This window comes from Pongo pygmaeus, chromosome 18 (genome assembly GCF_028885625.2).
Source record: "Pongo pygmaeus isolate AG05252 chromosome 18, NHGRI_mPonPyg2-v2.0_pri, whole genome shotgun sequence".
Taxonomy (NCBI): Eukaryota; Metazoa; Chordata; class Mammalia; order Primates; family Hominidae; genus Pongo; species Pongo pygmaeus.
Genome location: NC_072391.2, coordinates 54,314,315 through 54,335,506, shown reverse-complemented (window position 1 = coordinate 54,335,506; position 21,192 = coordinate 54,314,315). Strand labels below are relative to the sequence as shown.

The 21,192-nt window shown below is 42.7% G+C and overlaps 2 protein-coding genes across 14 annotated transcripts in view; one reads left to right on the top strand and one right to left on the bottom strand.

Moving 5' to 3' along the window:
- RSPRY1 (ring finger and SPRY domain containing 1) overlaps positions 1-3,342 on the bottom strand; it is a 51,150-nt gene extending 47,808 nt beyond the window's left edge. Inside the window, exon 1 of one of the 3 annotated variants that reach the window (XM_054454973.2) lies at positions 2,541-3,342. The gene's annotated coding sequence lies outside the window, so the exon portion shown is untranslated. The remainder of the gene's footprint in view (positions 1-2,540) is intronic. The other 2 variants (XM_054454971.2, XM_054454977.2) reach the window with 2 other exon arrangements.
- A 153-nt stretch (positions 3,343-3,495) lies between these two features.
- The window catches only part of PSME3IP1 (proteasome activator subunit 3 interacting protein 1), a 33,399-nt gene continuing 15,702 nt past the window's right edge, over positions 3,496-21,192 (top strand). Inside the window, exons 1-6 of one of the 11 annotated variants that reach the window (XM_054454984.2) lie at positions 10,802-11,146; positions 12,474-12,541; positions 15,391-15,508; positions 15,807-15,948; positions 16,798-16,896; positions 17,302-17,424. In XM_054454984.2, the coding sequence (XP_054310959.1) occupies positions 15,822-15,948; positions 16,798-16,896; positions 17,302-17,424 (349 nt within the window). In that variant the 5' untranslated portion in view covers positions 10,802-11,146; positions 12,474-12,541; positions 15,391-15,508; positions 15,807-15,821. Of the gene's footprint in view, positions 3,778-7,854; positions 8,049-10,801; positions 11,147-12,473; positions 12,542-13,985; positions 15,234-15,390; positions 15,509-15,806; positions 15,949-16,797; positions 16,897-17,301; positions 17,425-21,192 lie in introns of those variants that run through there. The other 10 variants (XM_063654304.1, XM_054454990.2, XM_054454985.2 and 7 more) reach the window with 10 other exon arrangements.

Below are 21,192 nucleotides of genomic sequence, written 5' to 3'. Positions count from 1 at the left end.
AGGATCACCTGATCCTGGGAGGTAGAGACTTCTGTGAGCCGTGATTGCACCACTGCACTCTAGCCTGAGAGACAGCATGAGACCCTGTCTCAAAAAAAAAAAAAAAAGAAAAAGAAAAAAACAGAAAAAAAGAAATACAGAATAATTGTTTGTTAAACTCTTGCCAAAACATACTTTTTTTTTTTTTTTAGCCTCCAGGCCCCACAGTGCAACATAACTCAGATTTGTTGTTTTTACCTGATTCACTACAGATTAACACACTATTATACAAAATGCTAAGTTTTTATTTCCCTTTGATACTTGCTAAATGAAAAGTTATTTTGCTGACAAAAGCAGAAGCCCACATAGAGTATGCTAGGATACCTCCTATAATCAATAACTTAAAAATAATCACTGAGGGCCAGGCACAGTAGCTTATACCTGTAATCCCAGCACTTTGGGAGGCCAAGGTGGGCAGATCACTTTGAGCTCAGGAGTTCAAGACCAGCCTGACCAACACGGTGAAACTCCCTCTCTACTAAAAATACAAAAATTAGCCAGGCATGGTGGTGCTTCCCTGTAATCCCAGCTACCTGGGAGGCTGAGGCAGAAGAATAGCTTGAACCCGGGAGGCGGAGGTTGCAGTGAGCCGAGATCGCGCCACTGCACTCCAGCCTGGGGAACAAGAGGCAAACTCGGTCTCAAAAAAAAAAAAAGTCACTGAGTACAGAAAAAAGCATAACATAGAAAGACATTAAATAGTAGGTTAGGGCAACATGCATCCTGTGAGATCAAATAACTCACGATCACCAGTTACAGTTTTTAAAAAGATCCACAGAATATAGTATCACAAAAACAGAAAATTCAGAGCAGTACAAAAATTACTTCGAAAGGCGGACGCAGACTCACGCCTGTAATCCTAGCACTTTGGGAGGCCGAGGCAGGTGGATTACCGGACGTCGGGAGTTCGACACCAGCCTGACCAACACGGAGAAACCTCGTCTCTACTAAAAATACAAAATTAGCTGGGCGTGGTGGTACATGCCTGTAATCCCAGCTACTCCGGAGACTGAGGCAGGAGAATCGCTTGAACCCGGGGAGGCGGAGGTTACAGTGAGCCGAGATAGCGCCACTGCACTCCAGCCTGGGCAACAAGAACGAAACTCCGTCTCAAAAAACAAACAAAAAAACCCAAAAAACACAGCTAAATTACTTCGGAAAAAATCCCATATAAATTGCCCGATATTTGGAAAACCATCTCTAACAAGTACCACGAACCAAACACTAGTAAAATGTCATACAGGGACACAAGTCTCTTATAATCTCATAGAGGGATCTACAAAGCAAGATACCATCCCAGGAAATGCAAACTCCACATAAGGGGAAAAATAAAGAGAACCACTGTGCAAGAGAAATTTAAAAGCAACTTCCAACGTGCCTCATAATCTATAGTCTAGGGCTACCACAACAACGCATAGTATTCGTGGAGGAAAAAAGGCAGTCTTTACAAATCACAGCTGAGGGAGAAAGTATGAGGGAGAAAGTATGATATTCACTGCCTGTAGACATCCAAAAGCCATGCATGTATATATATATGCATATATATATATATATATATGCAAAAGGGGGAGGAGGTTTACAATGTTGAGATCAAATTACTTAGAGGAAAATTTCAGCTGTCAGGGGAAAAAGATTCCTGAAGGAAAAGATATTACAGTGGTAACTCCTGCCAGCACCATAAGAAGTTCAAAGTAAATGAAAACTCAGAGCAAAAGCTGGAAATCCCACCATCCCCATCTAAGCAGGGTTTGAAACCATGGGTTTAGATCTTAACATGACCTAAGAAGCTGTGAACCTTGAAGCTTTCAGTACAATATGGCTCCCAGCACTCCGCAGGTGACAGACAACGACTGTATTAATCTCACCCCTTACCTCTAAATGCTATTTTACAGTTTAGAAAGTGCCTTCGCTTTTATTCCTCAACAGCAACCCGTTTGGTGGTAGAATCACAGTAACTTACGTTCATGCAGCTTGTAGTTTGTACTTTCACATACTGCGCTGGTTATTTTACAGAAGAGACTTAAGGAGGTTAAGTCACTCCACTAAGCACAAACAGATGGTAGGTGAAGGGCCTGGAAAACTGCGGGATTCTACTCAGTCAATAACAGACACTTCTAACCCTTCAAAGTTCAAAGTACAACACCCCGGGGGGGTACAACCTCACTCAGAGAACTATACAAGACAGGACCTCGGAGTCTCAGCCGACCGTCTCGGTCTCAGTCGGTTTCCCTCCCCAAAGACGGGGAAAGTGAGGCAGCAGGCAGAGACAAATGCCTAATTTGGACTCACGCAAGAGGTGTTGGTGGGATAGACTCTCCCCACCCCACTCGGGCAATAAGCCCGGAAGCAGTTGGATCCTGTGTCTGGGACACCTGGTCGATCTACAGAGAGAGGGAATAATTCCCGTTTCCCTTTCACTACTCCCCACTCTGGCTTTCCTATGGATGGAGGTGTCTTCTTCCCATCACCGTCCAGAAACCCCCTCTCCCCAAGGTCCTTACCCAATTTTCAGCTCCGGCTTCCGTAGTAGGAGATTCCGCTAGTTCTGGCTCCTACCTCCTAGCCCCATTCTCTTTCTATCCCAAGGCGTTTCTAAATCTCCCCGGGGAGGTATGCCTCCCACCTGTGCCACCTGGACCGCAAACTCCACAAAAAGAACCCTCCCAAAGGGTCCCCTCATCTACCCTTTCTATCCCGGGCACCCCTGAGTAGGTCAGGACCCCCTCAGTACCAGAAGCCACCCCAGGAGATAGATAGCTGCCTCTCACCTGGGCCCTGTTAGCCGCAGCCTCCTCAGAAGGGCGACCCCCAAGAACCTCTTCTGGTGAGGACCCCCGAAAGAGGGAACACCCTCTTCCAGGAACCTCTTCAGATCCCTCAAGCGCGGGCCTCGGTGGAAAACCTCTCGGCTGTTTCTCACGTTCTGACCAACGCCACCTCTCTCCCGAGCCCTTTCCAGAGCCTACCCCGGCCCCAGTCCGGTCCGCCCGCCCCAGGCTCGAGCGGCTGTTCCCCTCCCTCACAGACGTCCCCAACCCTCAGACTCCCTCCCGTTCCGCGTGCCCAGGGGGCTTCTCAGAGCAGCGCGGTCGGGCTGCGGCACTGACTTTCTCTAGCTCCCGGGCCCACCGGAGGGAGGGGGCGGCGGCGGCGGCGCGACTCCTTTGTGACAGGTCCGAAAGAACGGTAAAGATGGACGCGAGGCCACGGCGCTGCCATTACGCGCAGAGCCCACCCCCGCTTCGTACCGCCCCAGCCCTCCCTCAGTCCCCTAGGAAACGCCCCTTCCTCGGTGGCAAGCCCTCTGCTTGACAGCCAATCACCTTTCAAAAATCGTGTCACGTGATAAGAGGGACCGGCCCGCCCCCTAGGCGTAAACTGGCCATTCCTCATCCTGAGGCGTGAATGGACCAATCAAGTCTCTCCGGCTCGTTTTCAGGGTACCGGATTTCCATCGGGCTCCCGGGGAGGAAGAGCTCCGCGGATTGGGTTACGTCGCCGGAAGTGGGGCGGGACTCTATTGTGGCGGTGAGGAACAGGAAGCCCTGAAGGGTCAAAAGGAATACAAAAGCAAAGGCTATTTTCTTTATTTTTTCATCTTTCATTCCTTCCTTCCTCTGTTTCTTTCTTTCTTCCTTTCATTTTTTTTTTTCTTTTTTAAGAGCGAGCGGCTCTGCGGTGGCGGTTTGGGGTGGGCGCCGCCGAGGTGAGGTCGTCTCGCCTCCCGAGCGCTGGTAGGTGAGTGCGGCCTAGGTCCTGGCCTGGCGGCGACACCTGGGTTCCAGCTTCCTTACGGAAGAGTTGAGCTGCGGCTGCTGTTAGGGTTAGGGCCAGGCCTGTTCTCAGTCCGCGCACCCGCTGCTTGTCCCGAATAGCCGAAGCCTGGGGCTTATGGGCCCAGCCTGAGGGGAGCTGAGGGTGCCCGCGGGAAGGCATCTGGGTCGCGAGGAGGACCCTTTCAGGCGGGCCCAACACTGCCGGGCGTTTAATGGGGTTTCCCCGATTTTCTGCTAGGTAGAGCCACCCAGGCTTCAAGTGAGTAGCAGGCTCCATTCCAGAGGTCTTGGAACAGGTCCAGGTTACTCACTCCGATGTGCGACGTCTGGTTGGAAATGGTTGAATCCCAGAATGGCAGTGCAGGATGGGAAGCACATTTATTGTGTGCCATGTACCAGTTGCTGTGCCAAGCGAATTTTCTATTACGGAAAACAAGCCAGCTGGCCCGTTTTGCAGAAAACTTAAGGAACAAAGACAGAGAGTTGAAGCGTCATGCTTGAGAGTTAGTGGTCATTGTGACTGTCAGTCCACACAGGAAAGGGGGAGACCTGTTTGTTCGTAGTCGTGGTTCTTAAATGTTAGTGGAAAACAAGATCTCCTGGGGCCCTTTTAAAATGCAGTTTCTCAGACTCCCGCACGCTCGGGTAGTCCGACTGGTTAGTTCAGGAGTGGAACCCAAGAAGCCAGATGCGAGCCTGGTGATCGGAATTCCCGATGACCTCTTGCCTACCACCTGTGAGATAAGATTTGTTGATTCTTCAGTTATTTGGTGTATTCATGTGTCTACAGGGACACCGTAAAATGGAAGGCACCCTTCTGAAATATTTGAAGGGAATCAGTGGGTAGACTCCTTTTTGATACAAAGTATTGAGCCGACAGCAGCTTTTACAGTCTTTTAGTTAGATGACCTGCGAACAATTTGTAAGGGTCTGAAAGTAGAGGCTGCCCGATTATCTTTCTGAACTGAAGTCTTCATGTCCTTACCCTGTGGGGAAGTGCTTCATAATATAAGAAAGGAATAATTGTGTCAAAACCGTTTAGTTGATTATCAGTCTTCACTTTCATCTTCCAAGAATCGTGATTCTTGGTTAGAATCAAGCTGCTGCTTTAGCTATTGAAAACCACGTATGTGGTAAATCAAGTAATAAGTGCAATATAAGTACAGGGTCAGTCATAGTGTAATTATGCCTTTATGGCAGCTAAATTAAGCATTTTCAACGTGTTCACTATTAGTCACCTTTTGAACATACTTTGTCTTCATTCTTAAATATTATGTTTCACTCTTTACTATAGAATATGTTAAAATTGTTTTGTCTAAAATCAAGTATCGACAGGTTTTAAAAAAAGATTGTTTTGTGTTTGATTTTCTGTATTTCCACTATGCTCTATGGAACTATGGGTTTGTTTTTGTTCAATTTGTTTGGTATTTATTAGACTTCTCGAATCTATGGATTAGTGTCTTTCATTAATTCTGTAAAATTCTCAGCCATTTTATATGCATATATTGCTTCTTCCCATTGTCTCTCTTTTTTTATCGATTTAACTAAACCTTTTCACTCTGCTCTATGTCTTTTACTCTGTTCTTTCATAGTAATTCTGGATAATTTATTCTCAAGTTATTTCCATTGTTATTAAACTCGGCCTCTGAAATCTTAAATCATATATTGCATTTTTTAGTTTCTGAAGTTCTGTTTGGTTTGTGACACTTCTACAGTTTTTTATTTCTTACTATTTTGAGGCTTAATTTTATTTCTTTAAACATGGAAAGTATAGTTGTTTTTATAATCTCTAGGTTTAATTCCACTGTCTGAATTCCCTTTGGGGGAGTCTGTTTCTGTTGTCCATTATTCCTGCTGTTTTACTTCCCAGTTCACCTTTACTTTGAAGCTGTAGTTCTTTTGGGTACCAGATTAAGATGGAGAGGGAGGTAGTTGTCAGACTCCACTCTCTGGATGGGCTTCTGGCTTGAACTTGTTTCTGTTATCTCATAAAGGCACTGAAACTTTAGCTTTTAGGTCAGAGAAATCCTCAGGATGAAATCCATTTTGAATATTGGGCTTAATTTCTGGTTTTCACCTTCTAGATTGTGTCCAAATTCTTTACTATCTTGTTAGCTTTTCTATTTAAGAATTAATATTTTTGGCTGGGCGCGGTGGCTCACACTTGTAATCCCAGCACTTTGGTAGGCCGAGGTGGGCAGATCACTTGAGGTCAGGAGTTTGAGACCAGCCTGGCCAACATGGTGAAACCCTGTCTCTACTAAAAATACAAAAATCAGCCAGTCATGATGGCAGGGGCCTGCAATCCCAGCTATTCGGGAGGCAGAGGTAGGAGAATCGCTTGAACCTGGGAGGTGGAGGTTGCAATGAGCTGAGATCATGCCACTGCACTCCAGCCTGTGTGACAGAGCGAGACCCTATCTCAAAAAAGAAAAAAAATTATTTTTGACAAATTTCCAGCATATTTAGTGCAGAGGTGGAGAATTGGTTTCAATTACCTAGCCCACTATTTCAAGAAATGAAAATACCCCTGTATTCTGATTTTTGGAATGTGAAATTTGTATGATTTCCAGCATCCTTAAGTTAAAGATGGTTATTCTTCATATACCTAAAATTTCCACCACTTTTCACTGTGCATCGTCACAGGCATTATGAAAATTAAGCTTCCCCAATGCTTATTCTAGTCTTTCTTTCTGAACTGCTTAGTGCCTCTTACGGCCTGTAACCTAGTTTTACTTTTCCTTAAATTGCTGTGTACCAACCTTATGTCTTACTGAATGAGTGTAAGTTCCTCAGTTGCCTGTTTAGTACATAGCATTGTATCTTGCACATAATAGGTTCTCTGTAAATATTTGCTTCAAAAAATTTTTTTCTTTGAGATGGAGTCTCGCTCACTTCGCGCAGGCTGGAGTGCAGTGGCACGATCTGGGCTCACTACAACCTCCGCCTCCCGGGTTCAAGCGACTCTCCTTCCTCAGCCTCCCGAGTAGCTGGGATTACAGGCATGTGCTACTACGCCTGGCTAATTTTCATATTTTTAGTAGAGATGGGGTTTCACCATGTTGGTCAGGCTGGTCTTGAACTCCTGACCTCAGGTGAGCCACCTGCCTCAGTCTCCCAGAGTACTAGGGTTACAGGCATGAGCCCCACTGTGCCAAAAAAAAAAAAAAAAAAAAATCTTAGTTGGCCTTGTCTGGTTATTGTAATGCAAAGCTCTTTTTTTTTTTTTTTTTTTTAAAGGGAAATGGGTATCTCGTTATGTTGCCCAGGCTGGCCTTGAACTCCTAGGCTCAAGCAATCCTCCAGTCTCAGCCTCCTGAGTAACTGGGACTGCGTTTTTTTGTTTTATTTTGTTTTTAATTTGGTCTTGAAGTGGAGTTATATAGGGTGGGGGGAGGGAGGATGGAGTATGACTTGACGTGTGGGTTAGGTTCTGAAGCGAGCCTAGATGACAAAATAGCTTACAAGCAAAGCTACCCTTGAAATCTCAGGGAGGCAGCATGTTAGTTGTAGGAATACCAGTGTTGCAGAACTCTGACATGGCCAGTGTGATATTGTAAAATACATATTTGGCCTTCATCCCTGTCTCCTGTGGCATACAACTCCTCTAATCCTTGAAATCTCCAAAATGATTAGTGTCTTTTTATATGCTAAGGAGCTGACTGATGGCTGGCAGCCCCTAAGTAACTTTAGCAGGGGGGCTGGTCACTTGAAAGACCCAGGCAGGATTAGAGGGTTGGGACCTTCAACCCCTCCCCAATGTCCAACCTATGGGGAGAGGAGAAGGCAGATGAGCTGATGACCACCAGTGGTCACTGGTTTAATTAATCATGTCTAAGTAATGAAGCTTCCATAAAAACCCAAAAGACTGGGTTTGGGGAGCTTCTGGATAGGTGGACATGAGAGGTTCCTGGATGATGGTGCCCCAGAGAGTGCATGGAAGCTTTGTGCCGTTCCCACATGCCTCGCCGTATGCATTGCTTCATCTGTATCCTTTGTAATATGCTTTTATAATAAACCATTATATGTAAGTAAAGTGTTCCTCTAAGTTCTATGAACTGGTCTAGCAAATTAATAGAACCTAAGGAGGGGGTCATGGGAACCCCGATTAATAGCCAGTTGGTCAGAACCACAGGTAAAACAACCTGGTTCTTGTGGTTGGTCTCTAAAATGGAGGCTAGTCTTGTGAGACTCACCCCTCAACCTATGGGATCTGATGCAGTCTCCATCCAGGTAGGTAGTGTCAGAATTGAACTGAATTAGAGGACACCCAGCTCGTTGGTGTCTGCTGCAGAATTGGTTGATTGCTTGGTGTATGGGGACATATCCCTCACAGAATTATACTGTGTTGATTGTTGAGTGAGAGAATAGGAAAAACGCTTTGGTTTGGTTTGGGTTTTTTTTTTTTTTCTCTATATCCTCAGGCAAGTTTTATTTCGGCTTTGGAAAAAACTGCTGTTTTTCTTCCTGTGAGCCCCAGATGAAGTTGTTGGTTTGTATTTAGGAGTCACAATATGTAAAAAATACAATGAATACAATCATTCATGCATAGTGAGGAAAGTATTTATATTTGGAGAGGTGCATGTGAATGAGGATCAGCTAAGGGAACCGATATTTAAATTAGTTATCTTTCTTCTAGTGCGTATAGGTGAATTCAAGATAAATGCACATTTGAGACCCTGCTCTTGTGCTATGGAAAGATAAATAAATCAATACTTTTTTTTTAACTTCTTTTTTTTCCCCCCTCGCCAGGCAAGGTCTTGTGCTGTTGCCCAGGCTGGAGTGCAATGGCCCTCATAGCTCACTGTAGCCTGGAACTCCTTGGCTGAAGCCATCCTCCCACTTCAGCCTCCTAAGTAGTGCACCATCACACCTGGCTAATTTTAAAATATTTTTGTAGAGACAGAGTCTCACTGTGTTGCCCGGGTTGGTCTTAAACTCCTGGCCTCAAGTGATGCTCCCAGCTTGGCCTCCCACAGCTTTGGGACTGCAGGCATGAGCCACTGTGCCCAGCCTGTTTGTCTGTTTGTTTGTTTGTTTGTTTTTAATAGAGATGGGGTCTCACCATCTTGCCCAGGCAGGTCTTGAACTCCTGAGCTCAAACAATCCTGCCTTGGCCTTCCAAAGTGCTCAGATTGCAGGTGTGAGCTAGTGCACCAGGCCTTAATTTCTTTTCTTTTTTTTTTTTCTTTTTCTGAGACGGAGTCTTGCTCTATTGCCCAGGCTGGAGTGCAGCGGCATGAAATCTCAGTTCACTGCAACCTTCACCTCCTGGGTTCAAGCGATTCTCCTGCCTCAGCCTCCCAGGTAGCTGGGATTACAGGCGCATGTCACCACACCCAGCTAATTTTTGTATTTTTAGTAGAAATGGGGTTTCACCCTGTTGGCCAGGCTGGTCTTGAACTCCTGACATCAAGCGATCCTCCTGCTTCAGCCTCCCAAAGTGCTAGGATTACAGGTGTGAGCCACTGCACCTGGCTGAATTTCTTATTTGTATGTGTTTCATAGATGCCTGAAATATTATTGCAAAGCCGAATTTTTTATTGTATGTGTTTCATAGATGACTGAAAGATTATTGCAAAGCCAAATTTTTTATTGTATGTGTTTCATAGATGCCTGAAAGGTTATTGCAAATTGCTCCTTATGATAAACATTTAAAATATGGATTAAATTGCTTTTTCTGTGGTTTAGTTTTTAGATTCTTTTAGTCTCCTTTGCTACCGGAATATGTTAATTAAACTTCGGTGTTAGAAGATTGACTTCACTTTGCCTAGTAATAAATACTAACAGCGGGCTCTCTGTTAGTAGTTGTCATTCTCTAAAGAAATTTTATGATATAGGAAAAGTCAGCTAAATTTTTAAAAATCTAAATAACTGTATCTTGGTAGAAGTGCCTTCTGGCCAGAAATAAGTCTTTATTTGGAATATAGTTGAGTTAGCCAAATGGCAAATTCCTCTTAGTTGCTGTCCTGCATTTTGAAGTACAATGTGACTTGAACATCAGAGTAAAAAATATTGGAAAGCAGTAATCTATATTTACTGACAAAAGGAAATGGATTGACCTATTGCTTTTGCTACTCAAAGTGAAGCCTTAAAACAACAGAACACAGAAACCTGATTCTGGTGTGTTTTAACATGTACAATCTGTCTAATTTTAGAATTAGAAGGATATGGCGGCCAGTGATGTAAACACTTAAGTAGTTTGCCATCACATAATTCAATTCCATAGGAAACCAGATCTCATTACTTTGTGTCATGGCACTAGCTAAATGGAGTCATTTTTCAAGTTAGGAATAGCAATTATTTGGGGAGCAACAATGCAAGTTTTGTATTTTAAAACGTGTAGTGTGCTATGTAAGAACTGAGCCCATTTTGTCCCACCACCCTGGAAATGAAATACCACGGTCTCCAATGTAAACCCAGTAGTTCAGTGTTACCAGTTACTTTGGCTTGAAATATAAGAACTTTGTTTTCTTGACTGTCAGGCAGATTTGAAAACCACGTTCTTTATTTGTGCCAATTTGGACTCTAAGTTTGGGGGACAAAGTGAATTTTGAAATGGTTTTAGTTTTCCATGAATTGCCTATTTGAAGAAATTGAATAAATCCTTTAAAAAATAATGTAATGTTTAGTTTGATAATTAAACTTGAGTCACTTTGGAAAACGTGAGTAAAGGAAAGCTGACAGCATTTGTTTACTCTTTCTAAAGTGGAACACAGTAAGGACAAAATAAGCATTCCTAATGTAAGTCCTCTGCATTCCTACAGGGATCTTCACAGTTAGAGCCCATATCCCTGATATCCTTGGGCTGTTTGTCTTTTGATTTGTTTTTAATTATCCTAGCAAACAAAAGGGAAAAAGAAGAGACTTGTGAAAATTTACCTAGACAATAGGAATTAGAAGTCAACACAATCTAATTTTCTAGCTTCTTTGTCTACTTCCAGCAGGTCAGTAAGTTACAGGTACTTATCACCTCTTTCTTGCAGAATAAACAGCCATTGGACTCTTCAAAGAAAAACGCTGTCTCCATCAAGTACTGCTTTCGCAGGAAAGTGACCATTTTTAATCAGTTGAAATTAAAGTAGCAGTTATTTTTGAAAGATGACATCAATTATATAATATAGTAAAGAGATTTAATTTTTAGTCCTTTGTTTCTTACTGCACAAATTGTATGGTGTTTGAATAGAATTCCCATGATACTGACACTTCAGCAAATACTTGCTTGATGGCTACCAATCTCTATAACTTACATTGCACAGTACCTAGGAATATTCATGTGAGTTCATTCCTCCCTGCTCAGATTCTTCAGCTACTCGTGGTTGGTTTATTCAGTAAGTATTTGAATACCTAATATATGCCAGACACTGTGCTAATAATAATAAGCACTGTGGAGACAAAGAGCTGTTGGAACAGTCACAGATGATAAAACACAAAGAATAAGGGCTGTAGTAGAGTTATGAATGATCGTAGCAGGAACACAAAGGAAGGAAATACATATTAACTACTCTAGGAGGTCTTGGAAAGCTTCATAAAGGAGATGGTCTTTAGTCTGATTCTGGGCGGTTGGAGCAGCGGTTTGCATGGGGTGAAAAGAAAGCAAGGGCATTCCTGGCAGAGGGAACAGCCTGAGCAAAGCCATGCAGAGAATGAGGACCTACAGAAGAAAATGCTAATTTGAAAAAAGATGCATAAAGCAGTCTATGTTTTAGTCTAGTCCTTTTAAACTTACAGAAATTTATTACTATGTGTGGCCATCTAACTTGGCTTATTTTCTTTATTTGGGGATCAAGGGAATGCCAGAATTATGATATTAGTTTTATTATTAATTAATTAATTTATTTATTTATTGAGACAGGGTCTCACTCTGTTGCCCAGGCTAGAGCGCAGTAGTACGATCATGGGTCACTGCAGCCTTAGCCTCCTGGAGTAAAGGATCCTCCCACCTCAGCCTGTGAGTAGTTGGGACTACAGGCACACACCACCATGCCTGGCTAGTTTTTTAAATTTTTTGTAGAGATGGGGGGGTCTGCCTTGGCCTCCCAAAGTGTTGGGATTATAGGCATGAGCCACCATGCCCAGCCTGAATTAAGATATTAGTTTTAAAGAGCAGACTTTTGTAAGTGTGCATTAGTTTTGACAGTGTGACTGTGTTTTCAGGATACCAACCCACTGAGAGCTGATGAGAAATAACATTTCTTGTATTTTTCTCGCCCCTGCAACGCTTGTCTTAAAATTTTTTTTTTTAAATATGCATTTGCTTTATTTCTCATTTTCATTAACCAACTGATTTCTGGTTTTGTCCCTGTGTATAAAAGATTGTAGGCCGGGCACAGTGGCTCATGCCTATAACCCCAGCACTTTGGCAGGCTGAGGTGGACAGATTGTATTGCTTGAGTCCAGGAGTTTGAGACCAGCCTGGGCAACATGGTGAAACCCCGTTTCACGAAAAAAAAAAAAAAAAAAATTAGCCAGGTGTAGTGGTGCATGGCTGTAGTTCCAGCTATTCGGGAGGCTGAGGCATGAGAACTGCTTGAGCCCAGGAGGCTCTCTGAATTCTTATTTAGATGGAAATGTAAAATTCTAGGGTTTTTGTTGTTGTTGTTGTTGTTGTTTTTGGCATATTGGAAGATTTTTAAATTTTCTCTTTTAAAAATATAGGCCGGGTGCAGTGGCTCACACCTGTAATCCCAACGCTTCGGGAGGCCAAGACCGGTGGATCACCTGAGGTCAGGAGTTTGAGACCAGCCTGGCCAACATAATGAAAGCCCATCTTTACTAAAAATACAAAAATTAGCCGGGCATGGTGGCATACACCTGTAATCCCAGCTACTCAGGAGGCTGAGGCAGGAGAATCGCTTGAACCTGGGAAGCGGAGGCTGCAGTGAGCCAAGGTCATGCCACTGCACTCTGGCCTGGGCAGCAGAGCGAGACTGTCTTAAAAAAAAAAATTTTATTTATATATATATATATATATAAATATATATATATATAAATAATATATATATATAAAACAAGAATGACGAGAGGCATTTACTGGGACACCAATGGCATTGCCGTATCCTAGTATTTATTTCCCAGGTTTAAATCATATCTAATCTGATAAATTCATTTCCTTGAGACATGATTATTTTTCTCCATCTTATAAAATTAAAGTAACTAGGAATGTTTGGCTCAGAAAAGCAACAAATTAGGAGGAACATGGGAATTGTCTTCAAACAACTGAAGAAGTATGGTCATGTTAGAAAAGATTTGATTCTTTTTGTATAGTCCCAGTGGATTGAACCTATGTGTTGAATTTATAGTAAAACAGATTTCAGTTCAGTTTAAGGAAGAACTATCCTAACAGTCAAATCTGCTTAGAGAGGGAGTTGGCTGCCTAGGAAGGGAATGCAGTGGTCCCTCTTGAAGTTTTAATATATGAGTTGGATGACCTTCTCGTGGGTATGTATGGTAAATTCAGATGTCGAGTGGATTATCATATTAGGTGGGCTATAAGGACTATCCCACTCTGAATTATTTACTAGGAAAAATGGGTGATGGAAAGAAACCGAATGATTAATACAGGCTGAGAAAGGAGACTTAACGGTTAATAGGGGATAAGAAAGGGGGAAATTGAGGGTTCGGAATGTCTCTCCCAACCATTAGAGCCCTAGAAAGTTCACGTTTTCTCTGCCAGAGACATTTAAGAAATTGTTGGCTCCGGTTTCATAAGAGGTTGTTCTGTAGAACTTGAGGAATTTTTGGCATTTTCACAGAGACTGAACAGTTCTGCTTCAGTAATGAGCCTCTGGCTGGAGTCATTGAGTGCTGCTAAATCAGAAGTGTCCAGGTTGTGGGCTTTAGGTGGGAGCAACAGCGTCTGTCAGTTGATTTCATTTCTTTCTAGTGATTTTCACAATTCTCTCTTATTGTTACATTAAACTAAACCTCAGCAATAGTAGTATTCAGGCTGAGACTATTCTCTTGTTCTGAACGTTTGGGTTTTTTCAGCTTCCATTTCTAGCTTTACTAAATAAAAATGTTGCATGAATATTCTCAGCACTGGAATTTGAAGTAGGAAGAAAGCTGAAGTCGACATGTCTTTGTTTTCAACCAAGATTTAGTGTTTTCTGGGGAGGAGTATGGTAAAGTTGGTAAGAGTATGAATTTTTGATATCAGGCCTGGATTTGGTTCTCAGCTCTACCATTCACCACCTGTATCACCTTAGACAAATAATCTAACTCCTCTGGACCTCAACTTTATCTGTAAACAGATAATATTTCTCATAGGGTCAATGGTCATGTAAATTAGATAATATCCGTAAAAGGTATATAGTACATGGTAAGAGCTCATTAACTGTTAGCTGCTTTATTTTTGTGGTAGTGTGGAAACTTACTGTTTTTGTTGTTATTGGTCATCTTGGAATGGACATTGGATTGAATATGTGCCTCCTTGTTAGCACATAGTGCTGTGAATAACATGTCTGGGTAGGGGTTAATTCCACAGTTACTCAAAAGGAAAGAAACCAATAAAGAAAAACAGAGATTTAGTTTGAAAGGAGTAATATGGCCAGGTGCAGTGGCTCACGCCTGTAATCCCAGCACTTTGGGAGGCCTAGGCGGGCGGATCACGAGGTCAGGAGTTCGAGACAAGCCTGGCCAGCATAGTGAAACCCCATCTCTACTAAAAATTCAAAAATTAGCTGAGCGTGTTGGCACGCGCCTGTAGTCCCAGCTACTCAGGAGGTGGAGTCAGGAGAATTGCTTGAACCTGGGAGGTGGAGGTTGCAGTGGGCTGAGATTGCACCACTGGACTCCAGCTTGGGTGACAGAACGAGACTTCATCTCAAAAAAAAAAAAAAAAGGAGTAATAAGTAATATACACTCTGCTATCTTTATTTCCTTCTCTCCTCTTTGAAGAAAAGCTCAGGTAGAAATAACAGATTCGGTAATCTTCTGTGTCAAAATATGCATAAAATGGTTGAGGTGATTGTGGGAGTCAGAAAAGAGAAGGATTGAAGCTCAAATCTTAAATGGCACAGACAAGGGGTTTACAGGGAGGAAGGTCAGAAGAGATATAAATGAAGAGTCAGATTAGTATTCAGGAAAGTACGTGGAACTGAAGTTGGGGGATCTGTTCTTCCAGTTTCACTTTTTCCATTCATGGTTTGTGCACCTTCCCTGCTATACAGACTGGACTTGATCACTAAGTCTTCAATAGCTGAGATTCTCCATCTTAATCTACTTGGAGGGAAGAGCAGGTGAATCAAGATAGTGTAATGTCTCAGAAACAGGAATTTCAAGAAGAACAATGTCAGATGTTACAGAAATAAAGGAGGATGAGAGCTGGGAAAAGGATGGGATGCTCAGGAGGCCAATTTATCTAGATTAGAGGGACAGAGAAATAGCTGCAATATGAGATTTACTGTGGAACACCAGGTAATAAGAATTATCCCAGGTCCTCTTGCCAACTGTGTAGATAACATCGATGTTAATAAAAATTCTCTGATATGTCAGGAAAAATGTATTCATGTGCTTTCATCAATGGCCTATAAATTAAACTATTTGATAATTTTTTTTTTTTTTTGTGAGACAGAGTCTTGCCCTGTCGCTCAAGCTGGGGTGCAGCGGTGTGATCTCGGCTCACTGCAACCTCCGCCTCCCAGGTTCAAGCGATTCTCCTGCCTCAGCCTCCTGAGTAGCTGGGATTACAGGTGCGTGCCACCATGCCTGGCTAATTTTTGTATTTTTAGTAGAAACGGGGTTTCACCATGTCAGTCAGGCTGGTCTTGAACTCCTGACTTCATGATCCATGCGCCTTGGCCTCCCAAAGTGCCAGGATTACAGATATGAGCCACCGCACCCGGCCAAGAATTTTTTCAATTCAAAGTTGGAAGATAATTTTTAGTTTGTTGCTGGGTCAGATAGAGCTAAATCTCCTTGTTTCTCTTTAGAATTTTAATTGCAGTTCTCACTTGAAATGATTTTCTTGTTTTTGTTTTTGTTTTGTAGATTGGTTGTTTCATTATGGATGGAGGGGATGATGGTAACCTTGTTATCAAAAAGAGGTTTGTGTCTGAGGCAGAACTAGATGAACGGCGCAAAAGGAGGCAAGAAGAATGGGAGAAAGTTCGAAAACCTGAAGATCCAGAAGGTATACTGTGACATTCAGTATAATGGTCTTTAATCCACACAGCAACCCTGCAGAGTAGGTATTAATTGTCCTCACTTGGTTTTATTTATTTATTTTTTTGAGATGGAGTCTCGCTCTGTTGCCCAGGCTGGAGTGCAGTGGCACGATCTTGGCTCACTGCAACCTCTGCCTCCCAGGCTCAAGAGATTCTCCTGCCTTAGCCTTCCAAGTAGTTGGGATTACAGGCACCAGCCACCACACCTGGCTAATTTTTGTATTTTTGGTAGAGATGGAGTTTCATCATGTTGGCCAGGCTGGTTCCAAACTCCTGAGCTCAAGCCATCCTCCCGCCTCGGCCTCCCAAAGTGCTGGGATTACAGGCATGAGCCACCATGCCTGGCCAATTGTCCTTACTTTAGAGTTGAGGAACTGAGACTCAGGGGCAAGTCTATGTAAGATCCTGCACAGCTGGGAGCAGAGCCAGGATCTCACATCCTGCTCCTTTTCTGCCTACCACACTTCCTTCCAAGAGATTCTGCTCCTCTCCTCCATCTATACAGGTGGATCCATGGTCTGAACAACTGAGAACACTGCTGGTGTGGAGGGTTTGGGCTGGCCCCTCAATCAGTTAACTGTCTCAGGCCATGGGCGCTATTGACATTGATAGTTGGCTTTGAGAACTGGTGGCCCCTCTCTGAGGTCCAAAGGGAAACTGGACTTTGTACAATTTTTGTGTTATCCACACCCTCAGATCACGCAGAGACTTGACTTTGTCTTTAAAACCTTTTGTGATTCCAAAATAATATGAAAACAATCTGAAGTATATATCTCCTCCCCCTCCACCTCTCTCCCCTCTCCTTTTCCTTTCAGAATGTCCAGAGGAGGTTTATGACCCTCGATCTCTGTATGAAAGGCTACAGGAACAGAAGGACAGGAAGCAGCAGGAGTATGAGGAACAGTTCAAATTCAGTAAGCTTCAGAAAACAGAGAGTTCAAGGGGCTCTGTGGGGTGTTTTTGATGCACTTTTGCCTCATGCAGCACTTTTCCTAACTAACCATGGAATTGTCTTGATTTTCGAGTCTCCAGATGCTTATTTGGTGGAAAAGAGACAGTCTTCAGCCTTCTAGACCACATTGAATATTTTTGTTTAGAGCTCAAAACACCCATTTTAATTCTATGGTAATATTTAGTAATGGGAAAAAATGCCTTGTTTTTTTTATGCCCTGTTATCTATTCAAACACCATGGTATTTACCAGTTCTTTTTTTTTTTTTAATCCCCTGAAGAATCTGCTGTTTATTAAAAAAGGGGAAAGGAAAAATCTTATTTTTCCCTTTAGCCTGCTAAGTGTTCCTTGTTTAATTATTTCCTCAGAAAACATGGTAAGAGGCTTAGACGAAGATGAGACCAACTTCCTTGATGAGGTTTCTCGACAGCAGGAACTAATAGAAAAGCAACGAAGAGAAGAAGAACTGAAAGAACTGAAGGAATATAGAATATCCTTTGTACTTGGAGGAAAACCTGTAAGGTGTCCATTTTCTCATCAGCATCTATGGATGTTGTCTCCTCATCAACAGAAAGAGGGTTTTCTACCTGGTGATCTCTCAAGTCACTTTGAACACTGATATTCCTGTGATTCTGAAAAGCTGGTAGTGGTTTGTGGAGTTTGTGTTGTGTGCAAGAGTGTTATAGTCAAAAGTCCACATCCTTCTTAGGTTAACTCAAGGCATCAATCCTACTAGTACTGGGGTTAGACTCTGACACAGGTGGGCAGTGCAGTCAGCTTCATCCAGTGGAGAAACTGGCCTCTGAGTTTTAAAAGAACATGTTTAGCAAATTTCCTATATTCTTAGTAAGATGTTCTCTGCTGGTATAGTATGCCCTGTCCCGATAGAAGGGCTGAGAAAGCAGCAAAGATGACTTTGCTCTGGATCAATGTTGCCTTTTGGTCATCCACTTGAATGTCTTAATAGACATCCCAAATGAAACTTGGCTGAATCAAAATTCTCAATACTGTGCCACATCACCCCCTCTCTCATCACACTGCCCTTCCCCAAAGTCTCTCTTTTTCTGGTCCTCCCAGTCCCAGTAACTGGTAGTCCTGTGCCTCCTGGTGCCTGGGCCAAGAACTGCTTCCAAAATGTACTCCAAATCTCTTGAATTGTTGGTATCTACTGCTACTGTAGTAGTAGTAGACTTTCTTCTGGACTCCTGTGACCATCTAATTGGTTTGTTTCTGCTCTCATCCTCAATAATCTATTCCTTAGACAAGAAAGGGAACTTTAAAAACCATACATGGCATCATGTCACTTTTCTATTTGAAACACTCTAGTGGCTTCCCCTTACATTTAGACTAAAGTCTTACTCTGTATCAGGCCGTAGAAGGCTCTACATTATTTAGGCCAACCCGCCTCCTTCTTGCATCTTGAAGCCACTCTTTCTCATGTTGACTGTACTGCAGCCTGCTGGCCTTCTTTATGTTCTCTTTCACCATGCTTTCTGAGTCAGTCTCAGGGCCTCAGACTTGCTGTTTCCTCAGCCCAAAATGTTTTGCCCTCAGATTTTGCAAGACGTATTTCACAGCTCAGCCCTCTGCTCAGCTCTCCCTTTTAGAGACCTTCCCTAACGCTCAGCTCTCCCTTTTAGAGACCTTCCCTAAGCACCCCACCTAAAATTGCTGTCGGTAATATCAATTTTTTTTTTGAGATGGAGTTTCTCTCTTGTTGCCCAGGCTGGAGTGCAGTGGCGCGATCTTGTCTCACTGCAACCTCCGCCTCCCGGGTTCAAGCGATTCTCCTGTCTCAGCCTCCCAAGTAGCTGGGATTAGAGGTGCATGCCACCATGCCCAGCTAATTTTTGTATTTTTGGTAGAGACGGGGTTTCATCATATTGGTCAGGCTGATCTCGAACTCGTTACCTCAGGTGATCCACCCACTCCAGCATCCCAAAGTGCTGGGATTACAGGCACAAGCCACCGCACCCAGCCAGTAATATCATTTTTTATAGATTTGTCACTATCTGAAAGTTGTCTTTATTTATTTGCCTACTGGTTTGTTTATCTCTTTCCTGCTAGAATGTAAAGTAAATGAGCTCCATAAGAAAAAAGACTATCTGACTTGGTCACTTCTGATTTCCCCAGTGCCTGGCATATAGTAGATTCTCAGTAAATATGTGAATACATTAATAAATGATTCATAGGAGATATTAATAGGACCATTTGTCTTCATGTGAGGAAGCTTATTTGGATATTTCAAGCTTATATGTTGAGTAACATCACTGGTGTAATCCAACAGGCTTCACCTCTAAGATGGACGACATTACTGTGTGTATGTACTAGTTGGTATTTTCTTGCAGAGAATGTGCAGCACATTCCATTTTAAGAGTTACGTGGGAGGCCTGGACACAGTGGCTCACGCCTTTGATTCCAGCACTTTGGGAGGCCGAGGCAGGAGGATCGCTTGAGGTCAGGAGTTTGAGACCAGCCTGGCCAAAATGGTGAAACCCTGTCTCTGCTAAAAATACAAAAATTAGCCGGGCATGGTGGCTTGTGCCTGTAGTTCCAACTACTCAGGAGGCTGAGGCAGGAGAATCGCTTGAACCCGGAAGGTGGAGATTGCAGTGCGCCGAGGTCACGCCACTGTACTTCAGGCTGGGGACAGAGCAAGACTTCATCTTAAAAAAAAAAAAAAAAAAAAAAAAAGGGTTATGTGGGAGAAGACGTGGACAGATTCCCTGGGAATTGATTTACATCAGAACTGGTAGGAAAAGACCTGGCTTCCAGTCCCAGTTCTGTTACTGGCATTCAGGTGCAACATGGAGATAGAAGCTCATGGGAAGTTATACCTCAATCTCAACTGTAGGATTGAGGCTGATTATTCTGAACTCCCCCTTCCCTGACCCTGATGATCCCAAAATAATATGTGTTCATTTGTAGAGATAGGCAGATACCCATATTGTGTTGTTTCAGACACCAAGCATTTTCCTCTAAGGAAATACATTCATTACACTTCTCACTTGAATGATATTTTGTTTTATGTTGGTAAACTAGCAGATAAGACATATAGTGTCCCCCAAAGCAGCACCTAGGGAGAAATGCTGTTGAGTGTGAGATGCCCTTTGGTTTTCAATTAAAAGGAAAGAATGAACAGGGCAGCAGTGAGACAAAAGAAACCTTTGTGTCCTGGTAACATTGCAGCCTCATTGTACAATGAGGCTCCAGGGATAAGGGCTTTAACTGGAAACTTGGAAAGTTCTGTCTAGAAAAACTGAAGAAAAGCAGGCCTTCCAACTCACTGACATCTAATACACTAATCCCAAGCATGCAAGTAGCCAGAGACATGTTGAGATAGGAATTGAAGGATTAGACATTTGTTTATTGAAGCTCTAAGTTAGGAACTGTTTCTTGGCTTTGCTTAATTACTATATGATATGTTGTGTAATAGGATACTTCTGAATACAAATAAGCTGTGGTTTAAACCATGTAAATAACAGAACTCTTGTCTCAGGTTAAACCAGTATTTAGCAGTATTGTGTATGTTAAAAAATGGTGCAATTTTAAGAGAATGCTGATCTAATGAATTTCTTGAGATTTTTGAGGTGTGTTTGTGTTTTTAAAGCATTTTGGGAGAAGAGGGGCTTAAGAAGGAAAAATTGCTTGTACTTTGCGGATCAAAAATAAGATTATTAACACCCCCTACCCCTAAAAAGTTAGGACTTTTCTTCATTTCAAAAGAATAAAAAGTTAAATGTTGAGTTTTGTCTATGTCCTGGTATAAATAATGTATAAATATATACATGCTTTTGTTGTGTTTTTTTTCCATTTTTGTTTTATCTTTTAATATTTAATATTGAGAGTTTTGAGAACTTCTGTCTCCTAATGATGGAGTTGCAGATAAAAAAATCACAACATGCTAAATTTTTTTTGGCATTCTCTCCTAGAAAGATGAAATCTTTTTTTTTGAGACAGAGTTTCGCTCTTGTTACCCAGGCTGGAGTGCAGTGGTGCGATCTCAGCTCACCACAACCTCTGCCTCCCGAGTTTAAGCGATTCTCCTGGCTCAGCCTCCCGAGTAGCTGGGATTACAGGAATGTGCCACCACACCCAGCTAATTTTTTGTCTTTTTAGTAGAGACAGGGTTTCTCCATGCTGGTCAGGCTGGTCTTGAACTCCTGACCTCAGTTGACCTGCCCATCTCGGCCTCCCAAAGTGCTAGGATTACAGGCGTGAGCCACTGTGCCTGGCCAATCTATTTTTTTTAAATAAAA